Below are 20126 nucleotides of genomic sequence, written 5' to 3'. Positions count from 1 at the left end.
ATTCTGTGTGAACTAATGAGTTTGTTAGGGAAGTGGGTGTTTTTCTGAGCATGTGTCTACATTATTATCAGTTACAGAAGCAAAATAAAGTGACCTAATCCTCAGAAGAGCACGTGCAATTCTCAACAAATCCAAGGCAAATAGCATAGCCCTGGGAAAACAAAAGAAGAAACTCAACCCCATTAATGCAAATAAATTGATTTGTCTTTGTTAACATGTCAGCTAACTGCCATTTTCTTTGTAATTGTGTTCATCCATTTGTATTATCAACTGGCTAAAGAGTACAAAGGTTGTTTCCACTTCCTTTTTATGAACCAAAATGTCTTTTCATAAGTTAGAAATCATCACAGAGGTGTAAAATTCTAGATTTTAATTATCAGATATAATGAACCATCACCTGGAAATAAAGGTAACTAGTCAAGCCATGGCAAACTTCTAACAAGAATGGACAAATCTTTTACTGTTTTCTACCAACACAGGTCCACTGTCTGCTTCCAACTATCACAGTTAGCAATGTTGAACTAGACTGCACCATGACACTCACCTCACAGGAGGTACCATCATAGCCTGGAGGACATTCACACAACTCCACTGCAGATGCTACCCTTTTCCCCCTTGAAGTGTGGTCAGCAGCTTCCATAATAACACTTCTTAGTCTGGACAGAAATTAAACAGGCAAAACAGCAAATTAGATGGATGTATGCAGCTGAATGCAACAAACACTTTATAGTGACAGGCAGCGGCTTGTTTCTGTTTTCCTGCTTAAAAATAAGAAGGCTTTCATATTAATCTATTTTTTGCTAAACTCTATGTCTGTAGGCTTGTTACTATTTTTGTTCATCATGTGAGGGAGACTATGGTCAGATACTCACTGATAAAAATAGATTAATAAAGTCTTACAGCAATGTACCAAGAGATAGAAGGCTATTCCTGGCCTGCAAGCCACATGTGCCAACTTGCATTGCAGCTGCATATAGAGCAAATCTGACACTAAGCAGGGTTTTCAAAATTTATGAACCGCTAGCCCAGCTTTCTAAAATAATACATTACTAAGTTTTGGATATAGGGTATTTTTACTCTGGAGATTTGACCTCTGGAAAAGATATAAGCCCTGTCCAGAAGGATTGAGGATCTAAGTGTTATGTATATGAGAGAAAAACGTATGTACATGAAACAAAAAGGAAATCTTCTGCCATATAGCCTGGTTCCCCTAATGGCAGAGAAAAAAGTACTAAACAGCTGTTGTTTTGGTGAACACTGACCATAACTTTTATTTCAAAAGCATGGAAGTATGATGAGAGAAAACACAGAAGCCTTTTGATAGTCTTAGAGCTATTATCAGAAACAGATGTAATTTACCTCAAGAGTATCTTTTTTTGGAGAGAAACTGGGATTTGGGAGTCTAACTCTTATGAGAATTTGAAGGAACATTAACATATTACAGAGGCTAAATTACTTCTATTTTCACCCAATAATCTTAACAGCGTGATAACTAGAGCTACTTGGAGAGTTTGTTTTGAAGTTGTCTTCAGGAGAAAATACCTTTCATTCATGAAATACATTTTATTAAAAAGGTTTTCCATATTCATAATAGGACATTTATCTTTTTTGCTGCAAAAAAAATCCTGAAAATTATTTGGATGACCTTGGACAAGAAAACATCCAAGAAAAATATTTTGTTGATATTACAGCAGTTGGAGGAAAGCTTATGACAGAATATTTTTCCACTCAATTTTATGACTGCTCCAAACAAGCTAAACATGAAAGGTAATGGGGAAAAAAAAGGGCAGATTTCTGAAATTAAGATAGAAGCTTCAGAAGAATAGAAATTTTACCACCACTAAGAATATGACTGGGCTTTGGAGAGACTACATTTGTATATAATGCAGTTAGAAACTTCAATCTGATTTGGTGATACTAAAACCTCTGTAAAAGGTTCTTGATATTGTTTTAAGAGAAGGATGCTTATTCCTATCCATATCTTCAGTAAATTCTCTCTCACTTTTCAGTATATCCCCTCGCTCCATTGCTGTACATTTATTTTGCAATCACTCATTTGAATTTTCTTTACAATAAGGTAACAAATCTCTAGGATATTAAATGTCAAATGGTGATTACTTTACCAGTAAAAAAAATCTAAAATTTTAAGGAAAAAAATCTGTTAATGAAGAAACAATTTTTAAATAAAAGGTCAAATTTTATTTCTCCTTTGAACTACAGCTAGTTCCCTCTAAGCATTGATCTTGGAACAAAGAGAAGCACTTACATACAGAAACAATCCTCCCAGTATTATCCCACATTTGTATTCACTGAATTGTTCCAATTTTCATTACATTCTGCTATTTGCTAAATGGGATTTTAATGTGTTTAACAGTTTTTAGCATTAACAGTTACTCAGTGAAGAAAGCTGCAGTGATTTTCTTTTCTCCCATTTTGATGTTGCAATTTTGATTCCTCGATGCCATTCTGCATTCATTAAAATACATAATGCTGGCAGTAATGGGGCACTGGATCCTGGAGATGCATGAACAATTTGAGATTAGACATCAAGACCAAATATTTAAGCTGACTGTTACTGTCAGCAGGCAACTGTTGACTTCTAAAAACAAACAAGACTAAAAAGGAAGGGGACATTTCAGGCAGTATCAGCATAGTTTACTGTCTGCTGTGCCAGGCATCTGAATCATATTGGCTACATAAGGCACATGAAGTAGTGACCCAATCATTGCTCATTTGTCTTGGAGCCAATTCTGCATATGGAAAAAAAAAATCTTGGCCTCTTCTTCCCTCCTTGTGTCTAGCACTGACTCCTCTCTACGTGGCTGCAAGCAATCTATTCTCTTTAGTACTTCAGTTTCCAGTGCCTATCTGCATGTTTGCAACACTTACAATCAGTGACCACTCTGAAAATTGAAACTGAATAAACAGAGCTACTAAACTTCCTTTGAAGCAAAAGCTAACAGATGAAACAAAACAGTATGAGAAAGTTATCATTTCTTGGCCCATTGCTTCTACCACAGATGGACTTAACTGCAACTGTTTGGAAGATCTCTCAAGTTGGAGGAGGATTAGGTTTTAAACCCAGGAGCTTGGTTCACTTTCAGATTGATTACTGCATTTCTGTATTCTCAGTTTTTATCCTACTTGATCATTTAATTGCCCACTCATATAAGAAAGCTTCCTAATTATGCCAGAGTAACAATAACACTGCAAGCTTAAAATTACCTAAAAAACATACACAAAACCATGCTTGAGTCAAACCCAGCATTACTGCATTAATATTGTTTAGTGGATACTTGAAAGCATAACAAATTAACTAATGTTTCTAGTAGGTTAGGCTAAACAAGGATAAAAATAGGATCTTTAAATTAAAGTTCTTGCCAGCTGGAGATAGGGCCATTGAATTCTTAAGTCTCTTTCTACATGCCTGCAAGAAAGTTACTTTGTGCCTCCATTCTGGTCTCTTTTTAAGCACAGATTATAACAGCACCCTTGGATTCCTCACACATGTGGTGACATTATCCATTTTGAAAACTTTCGGTACTTAAATGAACAGGTTGCTTAATATAGCAATCTCTAATTAGAACGTTGCATAATTCTGCTAGTGCTTTGAGGCAGAAACTGTCATTCATGACAGATCTAATAACCCTGTAATATTTCTCTCTTTCCACCAGACCCTCTTAACCCTCTAAGAGCAATATCCGTCCATCTACTGCAAATACCTGTTTAAAGACAATAAAATCTTTTAGTTCATATCTACTTATCTATTAAGGCTTTCTACACTATTTATTTTCAAAAATGTCTTCCCTTGGAGAACATCAACTCCCTTGGAGTCCTTTATAAGCCCTAGATATCACAAAGAAAATCTTCCTCATTGGGTCTACAGTTTCCCTGAAGAACTAAACAGGCAGAATGTAGGCAAAAAGGTTATTTGGCATGATCCTAAGAGTTTTGAGCACATCTTTGCACCTAGTATGTTTTAGCATGAATGAAACTCAAACAGAGTATAAAACAGTCAGTAATGAGGCACATCCTGAAAATCAGCAATAACCCTACACAGCAGATCATAAGCTGGGCTGGATGACAGTAGATGTTGTTGCTGCTACAACAGGTGCCTGGGAGCACAAACTATTCTGAGGAGACCTCTCCCTGTAAAACCCATCCTAACAGGTGAAACTATCATTGCCACACTTAAATCAAAGATGAAAAAACTGAATTTCTTTAATTGTGATTGAAATTTCATATCCTCTCTTCTGTCATGCTAAACCATAATAAGCAGCCTGAGAGCATTGAATAAAATTGTTTACTTTATTACACAGTAATACAGCAACCACTGTGTTCTTCTCTGCTAAGAGAAATCAGATGGACAGCTACAAATGTACCAGAATATAGCAAAAAAAGATCCTCTTCAAAATCCCTTCAGTTCCTTCCCCTAAACCTCCTTTTAACTCACTGTCTTTAAGGGACCAACCTTCATAACTGTAATGTCACTATACCTAGAAGTTGATGGCTACCAACAAGCAAACCCTAAATTATATTTGTGTTGCAGAGCTCTCCTCAAAGGGTATTTTTAAAAAATGCTTTCAGAAAATTATCTATAACGTACCACTAAACTGTTCCCAAAGGCTGAACATGAACAAGACGGTGAAACAGTGAGGCACCACACCTGACCAAATGGCTAAAGCAGTAATCTGGGATGTAGGCAGTGATGGATAGTCTTCCACATTTGCCAGACAGCTCTGCCATATCTTACAAGGCACATTCTGCAGGCACATTCTGCCAGTTCTACGTGTGTGTGCTTACCTGAGCTCTCCACTGCTGCCCGGAGGGGATCTCAGCCATCCCACCCCACACTGCTCCCCAGTATAGGCAAGATACAGCCTTTACACATCCAGCACTGCACTTTCCTCAAAACTGCCCAGCCAAAGTGCTTTTTGTAGGAGAGACCCCCTTCTCCTACTAGTACAAATGTCAGTACTCAAATATATGTAAACATTTAATAACTGATGTTTGTGTTTCCCATTATATTTAGCAACACCTTTGGCCAAAGTCGATTGTACATATCTCCTTTAAAAGTTTGCATTTCTCATACCACTCAAGAAGATCTCTGGCCCAAAGAAACTCGACTTTACATATCTGCTTTAAAAATAGCACAAAAGCCTCTGCTGTTCACTCCAAAATTGCTCCTGCATGCCGTTAGTTTGGAAAATTCTGAGTAATGGTTTGGGGTTTTTTTATTTGAATGAGAAGAGAGCAGAGGACATCACTCAATGAGCTCCCACTGTCTCAGCTGTAAGCTGTGAATTTACAGCTTCTCATGGTCGGCTCATAGTGCATAAGATGTGAGCTCTGGCCTGGTGTTTTGGCACTCCTCAAAAACCAGGGTGGGAAGCTGAGGGACCATGAAAAGGACCATCCTTTCAAACTAGATGCAAGGAGATACAAAAGAATACAAGGTTGATGACTGAATGAGCAAATTAGGAAGCAGTTTGGCCCAAACTCAAGCTAGTTATGATTCACAAACTTACTTACAGAGATGTAATTCATACTAATTAACCACAGGAAAAGACAGAGATATGAATTCTTTTGCAGGGAAAAAATTTACACTGCTAAAGCTCAAATCAGAAAACTGCATGCTGTTGACACAACCTGCCTTTCAATTTAGGATATATTTTAATTACCTAAGTATTCAAATGACAGTTAGATTGCTTAAGAAATTTCACAGCAGCAAAAACTGTGTCTGTGCTCTCAGCAAATAATCACTAAATGTGCTATCAGCTCCCTCCATTCCAAATTGGCTTATGCCACTGAATCAACTGATGTGTAGATTAGAAAGCATTTCAGGTTTCATGCCTTGTGAGTAAAAAGCTACTATGCAATCAATTCCATTACACATTTGAAAAATATTACTTATGCCACCTAACTATTAATGTTAATCACACAGTATCAGGAGAGATGTCTTCTTCTAGCCCATCTGGAGTATTTCTTCATGCACTTAGGAAAATTTGAAATGCAAGATGAGCTTTACAGTTTCAAACACACTGCAGAAACTGAAATAGAACAACTGTATCATCTCATATGTCTTTAATTTTATCAGAGGACTCAGAGGAGTTCACATCAAATCAGTGAATTTGAGCAGTCCATGCAGCATCCTGACATAAATCAAGGGAAAGGCTTTGGGATTAGCTAGTTCTGTATGTGGTACTGATTAAAAACACAGAAAATTCCCCTTGAGGCACTTTTCCAGCCTGGAGACTCAGGATATTATTCTCTGGTCCACTGTTAATGTGGCCCTGTATGGTCATTAAATGGAAAAACAATATATAGGAAATATATCATTTCCTACTTCAACATGTTATTACTGCTCTCCATGATTTACCATATACATGGGAATTACTGTGTTCACAAAATAAACATATTTATAGAACTGTCATTCATGCCTTAATAGTCCATGTAATTTCATTTTCTTAAAAGGCTGCTTCTTTCTCTTGCCTTCCTCCTCCTGTCTACCCAAAATGAAAAACATACTAACAAAAGTTTGAAAGTGTAAATAAATGTATGGATTTCATGATAATAAATTAGAGTGCTTTAAATTATATCAGCCTTGTTCTCTGAAGAGAGAAAACAACTCTTTTGAGAAGCTGCCTATAACAAAGGGACCCGTTCCCCACATTCACCTGTAGATGGCATTCATCCCATTGCTGTATGTGGCTCTTATGAGGATCCTCTTCACGTTTGCAAGGATAGTCATGAACTCCCTCCTGCTGACTGGAACATCGGTGCCATGCACTGAGAAAGATTCTGGTTTCAACACAACTTCTTCAGTGTGCTCCTCAGAAGGCTTCAGGTGAATTATCCCTTTTGGAGTGCTGATTTTCAAATCACCTCCCTAGAGAGAACCATGAAAGAGAGAGATTTAAACATGAAAAAAGTAATGAAAAAAAGCCCTTTGGGGCGCATGATTTATTGAATAATATATTTTAAAAGAATAACAAATATCAGGAATAATATTAACTTTTCATAAGTCTGAAATGGGCTTGCCTTATATAATTGAAAAGCAGTGGAAAAGAAAGTTTGGGTTATTCAGATAAAACCTAGTGTCATGGTGCATGGTTCTACATAGGCAAAAGCAAATCCATATAATACTGAGATGCAAAAGAACAGATCTACTGAAAGAATGTCCAAGTGTAATCTCAAACGACAAAATATTTCATCTCCTCATTGATGAACAGAAAGCACTGTAGTTTCTTAAGCTACTGCAATAATACCAGAGACTCCTTGAGATATTGAAGCTTTTAGTTTAAGTTTTCAGTTTTAGTTTTTAGAAGTGTATCCATTTTCTCACACTAGAAATTAGCTGAATGTATGTGCACCCTTCTGTTTTGTGTTCTCAACTACCAGACTTCACACCAAACATCTGAAAAAGAAGACCACATTCCCTTCCTCTTTTTGTTCCTTTCTCTCTTTTTATTTCTTTTTTTTTATTTCTTTCTTTGGCTGAAAATATTTTACCTCTATGATGACATCAGATTGAACCATCAATTTAGCTGTTTCTCCCTCTTCTTCTGTGATGTCATAGGAGACTGTAAATTTCAGATGTCCTCCAGCAGCTGCTACCTGGGGAATAAAAAGACAGAAAAAAATATCTAATTAAATAAAAGAAAATGGGCCTTAACCACCTGGGGGCAGTTTTCTTGAGCATCAGTAGATTTCTAGTGCTGCAAAACCACATGCAGATCCCTGAGGATTACAGCTGTCAAAGGTGGTGAATTCCTTAAATTCACTGACTAACAGAGAAATCAGAAACAGGTATTAAATCTGTACAAATTTCCACTAGATACTTGCATTAGACTTTCAGTGCATTTGTTCAGTTATACAGTCCTCATTTAGGCTGGCCTCTGTATCAGCAGCCTTAGCAACCTACAGAAAATTCAATAACTTCAGTTTCATTGATGGAGCAAACTACCAAAATAGAAAAAAAAAAGGACTGTGATGTTTTTCTTAGAATGAACTGTAACCTAAAATAAAGTAAGAATTTTCTCTGATAGAGTCAAATAAATTTACTTTAAAAGAATGTTTCAGCCCTTTCACTCAATTTGACCCAGACTACAATGTGAGAAGTCAATGGCCAGGCTCTTGAAACATGGCAATATATTTTTTCCATGCTCTTTTAGCCCCAAGAATCATGGCATTGACACAAGCCATTCCATTAACAATGGAATGCAGTATGATGCAAATCAAAAGCTGCAGACTTGAATGAGAGTTCAGCACAGAAATAGTGTTTTCTGTTAATTGATTGGAAGTAGCATAAGTAAATCAAATCCTGCAAGAGCTACATTTTGGGTTTTAAATGCATCTGCCTCATACTTCAGTGCAATGTGAGCCTCCTCACAGAGAATATTACAATCACAGGGATTCTTCTGCCCTTCCAATACCTACTGCTGAGCACAGAGCAAATTTGCGAGTCTTTTACAAAGAGAATAATCTGATTATTCTCAAAGATATACTTGTTCATCATACTGGGTGCTTTTGCACATAGTAACAGAGAGCAGTAGAAGTCAACATCTTCATTATTTTATGATGAATATAATTCAAAGGGTAAGGTTACAGAATTTAAGGCCTAGAAATTCATTGATTCACTAACCAGTATTTAATAATAATTAATTCTATAGTAATTATTATTTATAATCAATTTATAACTAATCAACAATTAGTGATAAAGGTATATAAAAACTCACATCTGAAGCTCTACAGTTAATTGTTATGTTAAAGCCAGAAAATCCTCTCCAATTAACCTGGACCATAGAACTGTAGGATCATAGAATCACAGAACATCTCAAGCTGGAAGACACTCATACTAACTTGGTCACTCTCCTCTTGATGTACTTGAATAGTCTGATTGCTTGAGGTGCCCAAAATACACTGCTTGAGGTGAGGCCGCCCCAGCTCAGAGCAGAGCAGGACAATCCCCTCCCTTGCCCAGCTGGCCATGCTGTGCCTGATGTCCCCAGGACAGGGTTGGCCCTCCTGGCTGCCAGGGCACTGCTGACTTGTGTTCAACTTGTCACTGACCAGGACCCCTGATCTCTTTCCACGTCACTCCTCTCCAGCCTCTTATCTCACAGTCAGTGTGTAAAAGTGGGAATATCCAATCCCAGGGACAGAATCCAGCACTTGTTAGATTTTGTCCAGCACTTTTGTTAGATTTTGCTGGTGATGGCCCAGCTCTCTAACATATCCAGGTCTCTCTGTAAGGCCGCTCTACCCTTGATGGAGTCTGCAGGTCCCCCTAGTTCAGTAACTGGCAAACAGTGGCACCACATAATTAACTACATAGTGTCCAAACCTGCTGCGACAAATTCAACTACTTAAAAGCCTTGACCATAACAACACGAAGAAACTTTTTTTTCCCTGGATACAGCTGTTACAGCACTTTTGTTTTTCCTGTGGTCAAGTCTAAGTACTGGTTTGTAACTGCATGAGGAATGTATAAAATTTAGATATCTGAAATGCTGCAAGAAGTACCCAGAATTGCATCCAGCTGTAGACAAATATTTTAGAAGAGTAACTTTTGCAGAATTTTATTATTTCTATTTCAAGTTCAGACTAATGACAAAGATTAAATAAAGTGAAAATAATGGGAAAACAAAGATTAGGCAGTTTCAGGCAACCTATAAAAATTATGTACCAAGACAAGTTTTACTTTTTCCCAGCTGCGTAACCTTTACCTTAGTATATAAAAATCCAACATGGGAACTGATAGGTCACAAAGCTGAAAAAAAAAAAGGAAAATAAAAATTCCTAAAGGAAAGGCACCTAGAATGGATTAGGGACTCCTAATATATAACCAACAGAAAACACAAGAGGAAAGGGGTGGTTTGCCTAGTCCAAAACAGAGAACAGTGAGAGGAAATAGGAAAATAATTTACTAAAATGTAGAAGTCTGGAAAAATACAGTGGCTGTTTTTATTTACCTGTGGCAACTGCCAGGAAGGCATGAAGAAGATTCAGCCTGACTATACAGAAAGCTGATTGTACAGATGGTCAAAACAGTATCACATTACTTTAAAATGCTATTGAAGTAGTTCATTAATTAGCAGCAGTTCAACATGACAGGGATACTCTGAATATGATGCCTAAGAGTTGGAATATGACTAAGAAGTCTCTGAGGTCTCTGCTAGCCACAGCAGAGTTTCACTGCTGCAACTGGCAAGATTTGCATGTCACGAACAGGATCACACACTGAAGACAAGGTCCCCAAAAGGTACTTACTGTAGAGAATACCTCACAGTTCAGAATATGTATTTATCTTGTACACTGTATAATACCAATAGAGATTAGAAAAAACCTCACACTTATATAAAACAAAATGTACTACTTCCTTTTGTCATTGTTTGCAATTGTTATTTCCTTCCTCTGCATATTTAAAGGACAAGTTCATTCACAGGCAAAGGAATTCAGAGGTCAATCCATGTGCTGCATGACATCTTGTGCAAAAAGTACTTTTCACTGAATTTTAAATACGACTGCAATACAGAAATTGGGCTCTCATGAGATCCTTCCACTTTCACATTTTTCTCTGTATCACCCAAAGACTCAGAGTTCTGCTTCAAGGACTGTCAACTGAGACCATCAACACCCAAGAGAACAGGGCATAAAAGTTTGGCTTGCTGGTGACAAAGGCATGTATTGTTGAGATAAGAATAGCTGCCTAAAAACATCAAGGAAGTTCCATAGAATTTCCATTGTCTCTCCCACCTGTTTTTAGATTAATGCATCAAATATTTCTTCCCAGTTTTGGAGGCAGAATCCACGCATTCAAGAAAAGTGGCAGACTCCCCAGGAAATAACAAGCATAGGAGAGAGAAATCACAGTAATCTTAGCTCTAATCCAAGAAGTTTCTGGCAGATAAGTTTTTGGGGCTTTTTGCAATTGTTCACCGTTAACTGTGCTGTACTATCATGTTACCTGCTCTTAGGGATAAAGCCAGAGAGCAGATGAGACTTTTTTACAGCACCCTAACGGAGGGTCAACCAAAACTGAAGCAGAAAAGATGGTTCCTTTCCTGTGGACAAATGCTCATGCCCAACAGCAAAAGAGATGAGGGGTAGGAGGAAGCACTCAGTATTACCTGTGCAAAGCACGTTTTGATGTTATATGCTTATCCCACTAAAATGACTTTTAAGCCAAGATAAGGGACAGTAAACCACAAATACTTTCAGCACTGAAAACAAACATTTCTACAAATATTAGCAAGGCTAGAGATGAGGAAAGCTTGCATTTCTTTATATGGAAATCAAACTTTACAAGTCTTTCTCTTCCTGCATTTAGTGAATCTGCTGCCAATGCTTTCCCAAGGCAAGCTGTTAGGATCTCTCTTGTTAATGTCCCTGGAGTATATCTCCTTCTTACACAGATTTATATTCCATCTTGTTCTTGAGTTACTGCATGAAGAGTCACACTCTGCCTCTCCAATGCCTCTTGTAACTCTGCCTGTAAAGGTTTAGCACTTAGTCCACTGCACTGGGGGCTGCCTCATTTCTTCTGAACATCTGCCAAATGTAACTTTAGAAGATTAGGAGCTATCTCCATTAAACAGGGTGCTGATTATAATCCCTTATCTCATTAAGCAGAAAAATGCTCTTCTGTCAGTTAAGAAGAGACTCGGTTTGTGATTAAAGCACCTAAATATGAACTGGGGCATCTGATATGGCTCCACATGGTTACATCTAGGCAACTGAAATAAGTCCTCCACAGAGTCAAAGGAAAGTGGCTAGCACCACGGTGACCCCACCAAAGGATGACCTTCAAATCATTCCACTTTGTGTTTATATTTAAAAAGCAATTTGGAAGACAAAGTTTTGCAAATGAATAAATAATTATGCACTAAGTGTATTATTGAAATATAACAAGTACACCTTGCTCAGATGTTTGGTAGTAAAATCTATACAACTAATATAGCTAATAAGGATTTAGCTAATAAGGGCTTGGATGTCATGCCTAATCCAAGAGAACACAACACCTTCAAAACCAAAACTATATTACTGCATTAAACTAGATTTAGACCAATACTCATACAATTCCAGATTTTCAAAAATCAGTGAAATAAAAAGGCATCATAGAACCATAAGACTCATTTATTTGGAAAAGAACACTAAGATCCTCAAGTCCAACCATTAATGCAACACTGCCATGTCCACCAGTAAACCCCACCTTAAGCTCCAACAAATGCCAAGAAGTTGAACTATCTTTTCCCTCTTCACTGTTAGTGGCTGTGGCAGAAATACAGTCACTGACATATTGTATCAGAGAGACAAGAATTAATGTTTTTATTAGACAAATATTGCTACAATACATCTGTAGAAAGGTAAAAGGATTTAGAAAAACATGAATTCTGCTTGCTATTACATGATTATATGCACGGTCATACAATTAGAATTATGCCAAATGAACAAACAATACCAGGAAAATTTTAAAATGGGAAAAAAAAGTGCAAAGGCTACAAATATGAATGGGCAGAACGTTTCCATTTCTAAGTAACTTCTAAGAAATGTTTTCTTATTTTGGAAGACATCCACAAAACAAACAAACACCCCACTTCATTCCTGATACACCTGCGAATGTTATTTGCTTGCTGCCGTGATTATGAGAAATTATGCAGATATTCACCCAGTCTTCCAGTGGCTCTGCCATATTCCTATGGCACCATCTACCACTTGATACTATGCTTGAAGGTAATGGAATTATAAGATACACAGTTTAATATTCCCTGATAGCCTTCTTGAATTTCCATGGAATACAGCTAAAATAAAAGGTTGAAGCAGATTTGGACTCTTTCACCTTCACAAACTCTCTAGGTACACATTTATTTTATGACAAGAATTTCAGAAAACATAGAGATATGTGCCAACAGAATATCAGCACTATCCATGTGAAGGAAATCCTTTAAATAAAATAAGATTTTTCCCAGTTTTTTTGTGGTGACAAAGTTAGTCCACAATTCATCAGCACCTAAGCAGTTTTGATATAGTTTGACGAGCCACTGAGCAATGTACCACCTTAACTGATGGCTAAGTGTACACGTGTTCTCCTAGAAGCCCACTCAGTGTAGAGGGGAATGGACCAAGGGCTGCTTTTTCTCACTTAATTTACTTGTGTTGAAGGAAATATTGCACTGGTAATTCAGCTCTCATCTGGATTATTATCTTCTTTATGAAAAAGTACCAGCTGTAAATTTATGATATTTAATTGGATTTTGCTGATCCAGTCTTCGACCTAGTTGTAGTGTGAGGCAAAGCAGGGACAAGAAAAGAATTCCAATAGAACCATCACCAAGAAGACGTCAAACCTTTCTTCATTTAGTAATAGCTCTCAGTAAAGATTGCATGTGTTAGTTCTACTCCAGATCCAATTAGAGATTAAATAGACTCTCCTCTCTTAGACAGATTGAATTTAGATAGGATATAAAAGCTCTTCTGAGGCATTAGAGCAATATTTCAGATAAAGCAGGGAGCAGAATAATCATGTTTTATTTGAATGACAGTACAGTTCCGGCTACCTTTAAGAAAAACTCAGTTTTCTTTATAGGGAAGTTAAAGTTTTTCCCTGAAAGAATGGACTCTTTCCCAAGCTCTCTGCCATCTAAAGTTCGCCAACTCTATGCCAGCTAGTTCACAATCCTAGTTTCCATGCTTAAGTACACTCAAAATTCTTCTTTATAACTTGATGCTACATTCTACTTATTTTTAGTTTTTCAGAATACTGCTTCCAGAGAAGTAGACCAAGTGAGGGAGTACATTTAAATAAAGTAACCTGACTGCTTCTCAATGGTTGGTTCAATTGCTTTCTGTGACAATTTATCTATAATATTGAACCATTGAAAGGGAAAACTGGGAATTCCAAATCATTCACTGTCATCTTCAATTTCTTCAAAGAGACTAGTCTAGCAGCCAAGATTTCCAAGTCATCCTTTCCTGGACTCTTATCCAGAATATTATGATACAGGCTCTTTAACTTTTAGTATTTCCTCTGCTGATCCTACATTAAAGCAAAATTGAGTAAAAGAAGAAGGAGTTTTATTCAAATTCCTATTCTAAGGAGTTTTCTTCCCAAATATTGTGAATATGTAGTTTCATTGGACAATGGAAAAACACATTCACAATAAATCTGAATATTTTAAGTTTTCCCAGCAATGGAAAGAACCATGAAATCTGTGGGTTTACTTTTTCCCCCCTAAGTCAAAGTTTTGTGCTTAGGAGACAAATAACACCTGTCCAAAGAGTAAGCACAACTCATAAGGAGCAAAGAAAACTCTGCCAAATTGTGTTTCTTATGTACCTTGACCATGTCTTTACCCTATTTCACACTCTGTCCCTGAGCAACTGAGGCCCTTCCAGAACACTTATTAATCTTAACTAAGCAAAGTCTTTTACAGCATCTTATCCCTTGGTCATAGAAAGAATACCCGGTACCTATCAGAGATATACCGTGTATTCAGATTCAAACACAATGGAAACATGAGGGAAAAAAGAACACCAACAGGGAAAAACATTAAAATCTAGTATCTCCTTAATCATCCCTTCAAAGTATCTTGCTTTTGCTAGAATATCAGTAGATCAAGTGTAACCAGACAACTTAAACCTTTTTGATTTTTGATCCTGGTACCTATTTTTTCTTGCTCCAGACTTTCAAGGTGTAATTGTGGTATAGTGGTATACCATAATATATATTATTTATTATTTATAATTATAAATATATTTTGATATTGATAATATCAATTATTGATATTGATAATTATTAATATCTATTGATAATGTCTGCCATCCTAAACATGACAATCTGATGCCTATTTACAGGGCCTTCATATTTAAAATAGTTTATCACAAACAATTTAGACCAATTAGAATATCACACAATTCCTTTAATTCAATTTATCTACTAAGAAGCATTTAAATGGGAAATATTTTTAAAAAATCAATAATAAGCTTCTTATATTTTTCAAAATTATATCCATAAACTCAGCGCAGTCTATTACTGAGATACTGTATTAAAGTTTTTATTTCATAAGCCCAGTTCTCTTCCTCCTTGGATGAACTACACTGTATTATTTGGATTTCAAAATAAAATACAACTGTTCATTGTGTTTAATATATATATATATATACAATATATAATATATATATATAAACATTCAATTACATCATGGAACAATAAAATGAAAAATGGAATAAATCTCAGTTCCTAAGGAAGATGGGAACTGAATAACATCAGCTCTCCTGTGAGCCCTCTGCTGCCACTCCTACTTATGTTGAGTAGTTGCTCTGAACTTAGCACTGAAAAAAATTAATGTAATCAGTGACTGATTGAAAAATTTGCACAGTAAGATTATACACTGTCTCCTGAAATGTATTTATGAATGTTGACATTTAGTCTACAAATTCTCAAATCTCTACCATAATTCCCAGCTGTCATTTCCTCTCACTCCAGAAGAGAAACAGAACTCTCTGGCCAGCCACTTTCTAATGATAAACTGTTATAAAATTTAAAATATATGATTACTTTTTTACAGTTACTTAATCATAGGAACCAAAGCACACAAACTTAATATAGTTACTCACTTCCTTTTTCTTTGCTTTCCATATGATCTTGACTGTGCCTTCCCAACCACTGTTCCCCAAACTGCTGTAACTAGATCAACGACTCAAAAATACAAAACAGGGGAATATTCTTCCAGTAGTGATGTGATAACCTAATTCATGTACAATTATTGCCCGTGTCTGTTACTGTGGTGGCAGGTAAATCTCAATCTTTGGAAGTCTACCAATCTAGCAAAAATATACCAGAAACTGTGACCCTGTATGTCAAGCATGCATGATAGGAGGATACTTAAAGAAATTAACCTTGTATGTCATCACAGTTGCAGACATTTTCTCCTGACTGAATACAGTTAAACTGAAGGAAAAGAAAAAAACAAAACCGAACAAACCAGTTAATACAAACTCAACAGCTGCTGGAACTGCTGCTCTGATTGCTATAAGCACCAATTTAGCAGGCCAGAGTGGTAAATGGTGTAAATCTGGGTAAATCTGTAAATCAAGAATCACTTGGAGTCACCAAGAATCAAGAATCACTTTTTATCCAATTGTGAAGATGTTTCAGACTACTAGGGATGTTGTAATCAAATTCACTATTTGAGCATCAACTCTGAGACATGTTTCTAAGTAACATATCCTCATCAAAAGTTTCCAAATAAAAACTGTTTACTGCTGGTCTTGTAGCTGTCAACAATCATAATTGAAAGTAATTCTTAATTTTACTGATTAAATGTTAGTCTCCCACTTCCATGGTCTGTGGTTCCAAAGGGGCAAATTGTAATTACAGTAGTAATATCAATAAATGACTTCCTGTAATAGTAGAATGAATGACTAATTAGAACATTTATGTCAAAGTCCAGTTCCATTAAAACACAAGAACCGACCCTTCCCCTCCTTTCTCTGTACTCCTTCATGAATATTTAAACAAGAAAAAAAATCTGCATAATTTTTCAAAACTAAAAGCTCATATTTCTATGGCAACAAAATCCCAGCATGCAAGGATTATTAAACACAAAAATGCAGGACTATAAAACAAGAGCAACTGTTCAGGTCCAAATTTTTTGCATGTGATATTGCTGAGGACATCTTACTGCCTGATGATCTTTAAGTGAAAATCAATGGATGCTTCCTCAAGTGCTTACTTTCTACTGAAAAAAGCTTAAATAGTGTATGTAGCAGAAATAAATAGTTAAATTCTGTGTCTTCGTTAGAATCACAGAATCATTAAGGTTGAAAAAGAACTTGAAGATAATTGAGTCAAACCAGCCCACCTTGTCCACCACTAAATTCAAAGTGCCATCAAGTGGCACAACCATTAGTACAGTACACCAAATTAGACTAGAAGTATTCTTGATTTCAGGCTTTCTTTTGTTTCCATGTTTGTAAAGCACCAAGCAAAACAGCCAAGGAATGTTATATCTAAAGTTTGTCATGTAAGAAAATGGAAAAAAAAAAAACCCGTTTTCACTTATAGCCAGCCAAAGGTTACTTTCCTATCTCCTTCTACTTAAATGGTTTGCAATATTACTATTGACAATACTGCACCACAGTGATGGCTGCACTAGTAATTCAAAGCAAAGTATGACATAAGAAGCACTTTGGGATCCTTTAAGAAACTGAAATATATCATAATGTTTCAAGCATGAAGGAGTTTTGTATCTGGAGTATCTGCTGGGCAAAATTATTCTGACAGGAAGGATATACTGCTTTTAATAACTGCCAGTGTTTCTAAGTGGGAGATTTTGAATGAAATAAAATGCAAAGAAATCAATATTTTGAAAAAATTCCTTTCTAAGAAAAATGCAAGGCTCTGCAAAGCCAAATATCTGCTTTTCAAAGGTGCCGTGATTTGATATAATAAGTGCAACAATAACATATTCTTATTTCGTATTTTCTGTGTATCATGGAGACCTCTAAGGATCACACATCAAAACAAAAGCAGTAGGAATAAATATTTGAGTATTAAAAAAAGATATAGATGTGTATAAACTTGTCTCTGTGTAATACAATTCACCAACACTAATCATAGAAAAGAACCCCAACAACTCCTTGCATTTTGCTTTCATCTTTCAGATAAAGGGGAAAACAAAACAGTGAATCAGAACCCTGTGATTTTTGTCTATTTTCAGTCAGTAAAAAACATATTTTGAATTACTTTGCCTCTGGAGCCAATGCTTTCTCATGATTGAATTCATGGCCACTTTCCTGGCTTGCTACTTTTGCAGCCTTTATTCTGCTAACCCTACTCATAATGAAGCAACATAGTTTTGAAAAATACCTATGTTTTCTTTTAGAGAAAGAAATTTGCGTTTGATGTTAATTGAAATGAACGCTAGTTAGCAGTAACTAAATGTATGTATGTATCACACAAACCCTGAATTTTAATACTGTTTTACTCAAGGAACAAAGATATTTCAGAACAGTACAGACAGCACTTAATTAACAAATATGCTTTAAGACAGATTTTTTTTTTAAAAAAAATATTGTAGATAAAAATCTATTATGCCATTCTTTATTGTACCCATGAAAGCAATTCTGTGCTTGTTATCACCATCATGGTAATCCACAGATGATTATTACTTGAGGCAATGTGCTCATATATAGGAACACTACTCGTGTGCAGGCACACGCACACACAATGTAACATATGCACACTGTGAAAATGAAACTTGATATGAGCTCATCTCTGAAAACTACAAAATTGTCCTGCTGTTTTAAAGGGTAAGAAAAAAACCTAGCTTGTTTCAAATAATCTTAAAAAAAAGGTCCTTTCTGAAAATCTTTTCAGGCAATTTTTTTTTTCTTCAAGTTCAAAGTCTTTATCTTTCTTAGATATGATTTTCTGTGAAAAAAAACCCTTACATTTCCTCTTAGAAGGCTGAAGGAAGGATGAGCAATCAAGCTAATGAGATTGGAGAGCAAAGGAGAGACTGAAGACGTGAACTGATGTCCAAGACTGAGAAAGCAGAAATGGCATAGCTTTGTAAGTTCTCCATACAGGAATTTACTCTTTCAACTTCAATTTGCCTTAATGGGTGGTGACACAAAAATCCTTTAGCCATTGAGAGGATAATGCAGGTGTATGAACTTTGTGGTTGCTGCAATCGTATGTGCTATTTTTAACATGCCTTTATTGTTTTTTCCCCTTAAACAAAAAATATTAAAAAAAATTATTCTCTATATACGATCCTGATCAGAAAAAATACATTCTACAGCAGACTATATAGGTTTCCACTTCTTATTTGCTCCTACAAGTAGAGTGCCTTCTGTTTACAGGCTTGAAGCAGTATCTTTTCTACCAATTATTAATTTATATATTGTACCTTTTATGAAAAGAAAATGAAAAAAGGTCTCTTACAGTCATGAGTTGCCTCTGCTTTAAAGGCAGAATGATGGAGAAAATTTGCTTTGGATGAATTAATAACTGTCAGAAAAAAGAGGGCAAGTCTACTGCCCAAGGGTTACATGTGCTGAAAGAATCAACATCAATCTTACCCCGGCATAAGCTCTATGACGGTCATAGAGAGTCCCATTTGAAGGATTCATCATCAAAAAACATTGCAGTTCCGTGAAGTATGTTAACATAGAGAGTGTGATTAATATAACATGAATTTGAATTCACACAGGTAGGGAAAATTCTACTGAGATTAAATGTTCTCAGGCTTGTTGACTTCAGACACTTAATCATGTAGATATTTTGCAATTGTTTTTTTTTACAGAAAGTGCTATGTGGATATAGGTGAAAGTCACATATTTCAAAGAAAGCCCCCTATTCCCTTCACAAATTCACTTTTTGAAATGTCAGAAATTCCTTTATCTTTGGCTATAAAATATAGTGCACAACAAATTGAGCATGAAAACAGTGTGAGAGTATTGTCCTATGCACACTTCATTTTAATGATCTGAAAAATAAGAGGCACCCAAAAAGTAATACAACACCCACAAGCTTGGGGAATAAATATATTAAGTCAAGCGAAAAAACCCCTTATTTATGCTGAAAAATTATCTTCTCCATGACCATGTTAGTCACCTAACTCATCTAACTGCATATTTTGTACTTTTCCAGAAGATATACTTGACCTTATTAGCTAAAAGAGATCCCCTCATTTTTTCTTGCTTTCCCTTCAATTACTGACACTTTTCAATTTAATGGAGACTTCTTAAAAATGAATTCCTTACCTTATAGTACATGGGCACTGTGTACATTATATCTGGTTGCTTTAACAGGGGTAGATACACACCTTTGATGATTGGCAGTTCCCTTTCTTAAAAAGTTTTATTTCAAACTTCACTCTTTCTGATTATGAAAGAAGAAAGGATAGATCCAGTATCTTTCATACAATTTCCTGAATCAAATTTAGCTCTTATTTTCAGGACTGAAAAATCATAAGGATGCAGAGGAGGCCATTGGCATAGTTACAAGGAAAAAAAATCCACACAGCAATCATTGAAGAGCAACCAAGTTAAAGGAAGGGGACTCTGACGTTTCAACAGATCACTAACTGAAAACCAAAACATGAACTGCAGTCTTT

General features: G+C 36.0%; 1 protein-coding gene across 4 annotated transcripts in view; it reads right to left on the bottom strand.

Moving 5' to 3' along the window:
• Nucleotides 1-20126, bottom strand: part of LAMA2 (laminin subunit alpha 2) — a 336473-nt gene that overhangs the window by 148636 nt on the left and 167711 nt on the right. For all 4 annotated transcript variants that reach the window (XM_086877039.1, XM_086877040.1, XM_086877041.1 and 1 more), the window contains exons 13-15: nt 7513-7617; nt 6678-6889; nt 545-656 (exon numbers count right to left, since the gene is read on the bottom strand). In XM_086877039.1, coding sequence (XP_086733165.1) covers nt 545-656; nt 6678-6889; nt 7513-7617 — 429 coding nt within the window. The remainder of the gene's footprint in view (nt 1-544; nt 657-6677; nt 6890-7512; nt 7618-20126) is intronic.

Source organism: Cyanistes caeruleus, chromosome 2, assembly GCF_971803275.1.
Source record: "Cyanistes caeruleus chromosome 2, bCyaCae1.hap1.1, whole genome shotgun sequence".
In the NCBI taxonomy this organism is placed as follows: domain Eukaryota; kingdom Metazoa; phylum Chordata; class Aves; order Passeriformes; family Paridae; genus Cyanistes; species Cyanistes caeruleus.
This window is presented reverse-complemented; position numbering and strand designations above follow the sequence as displayed.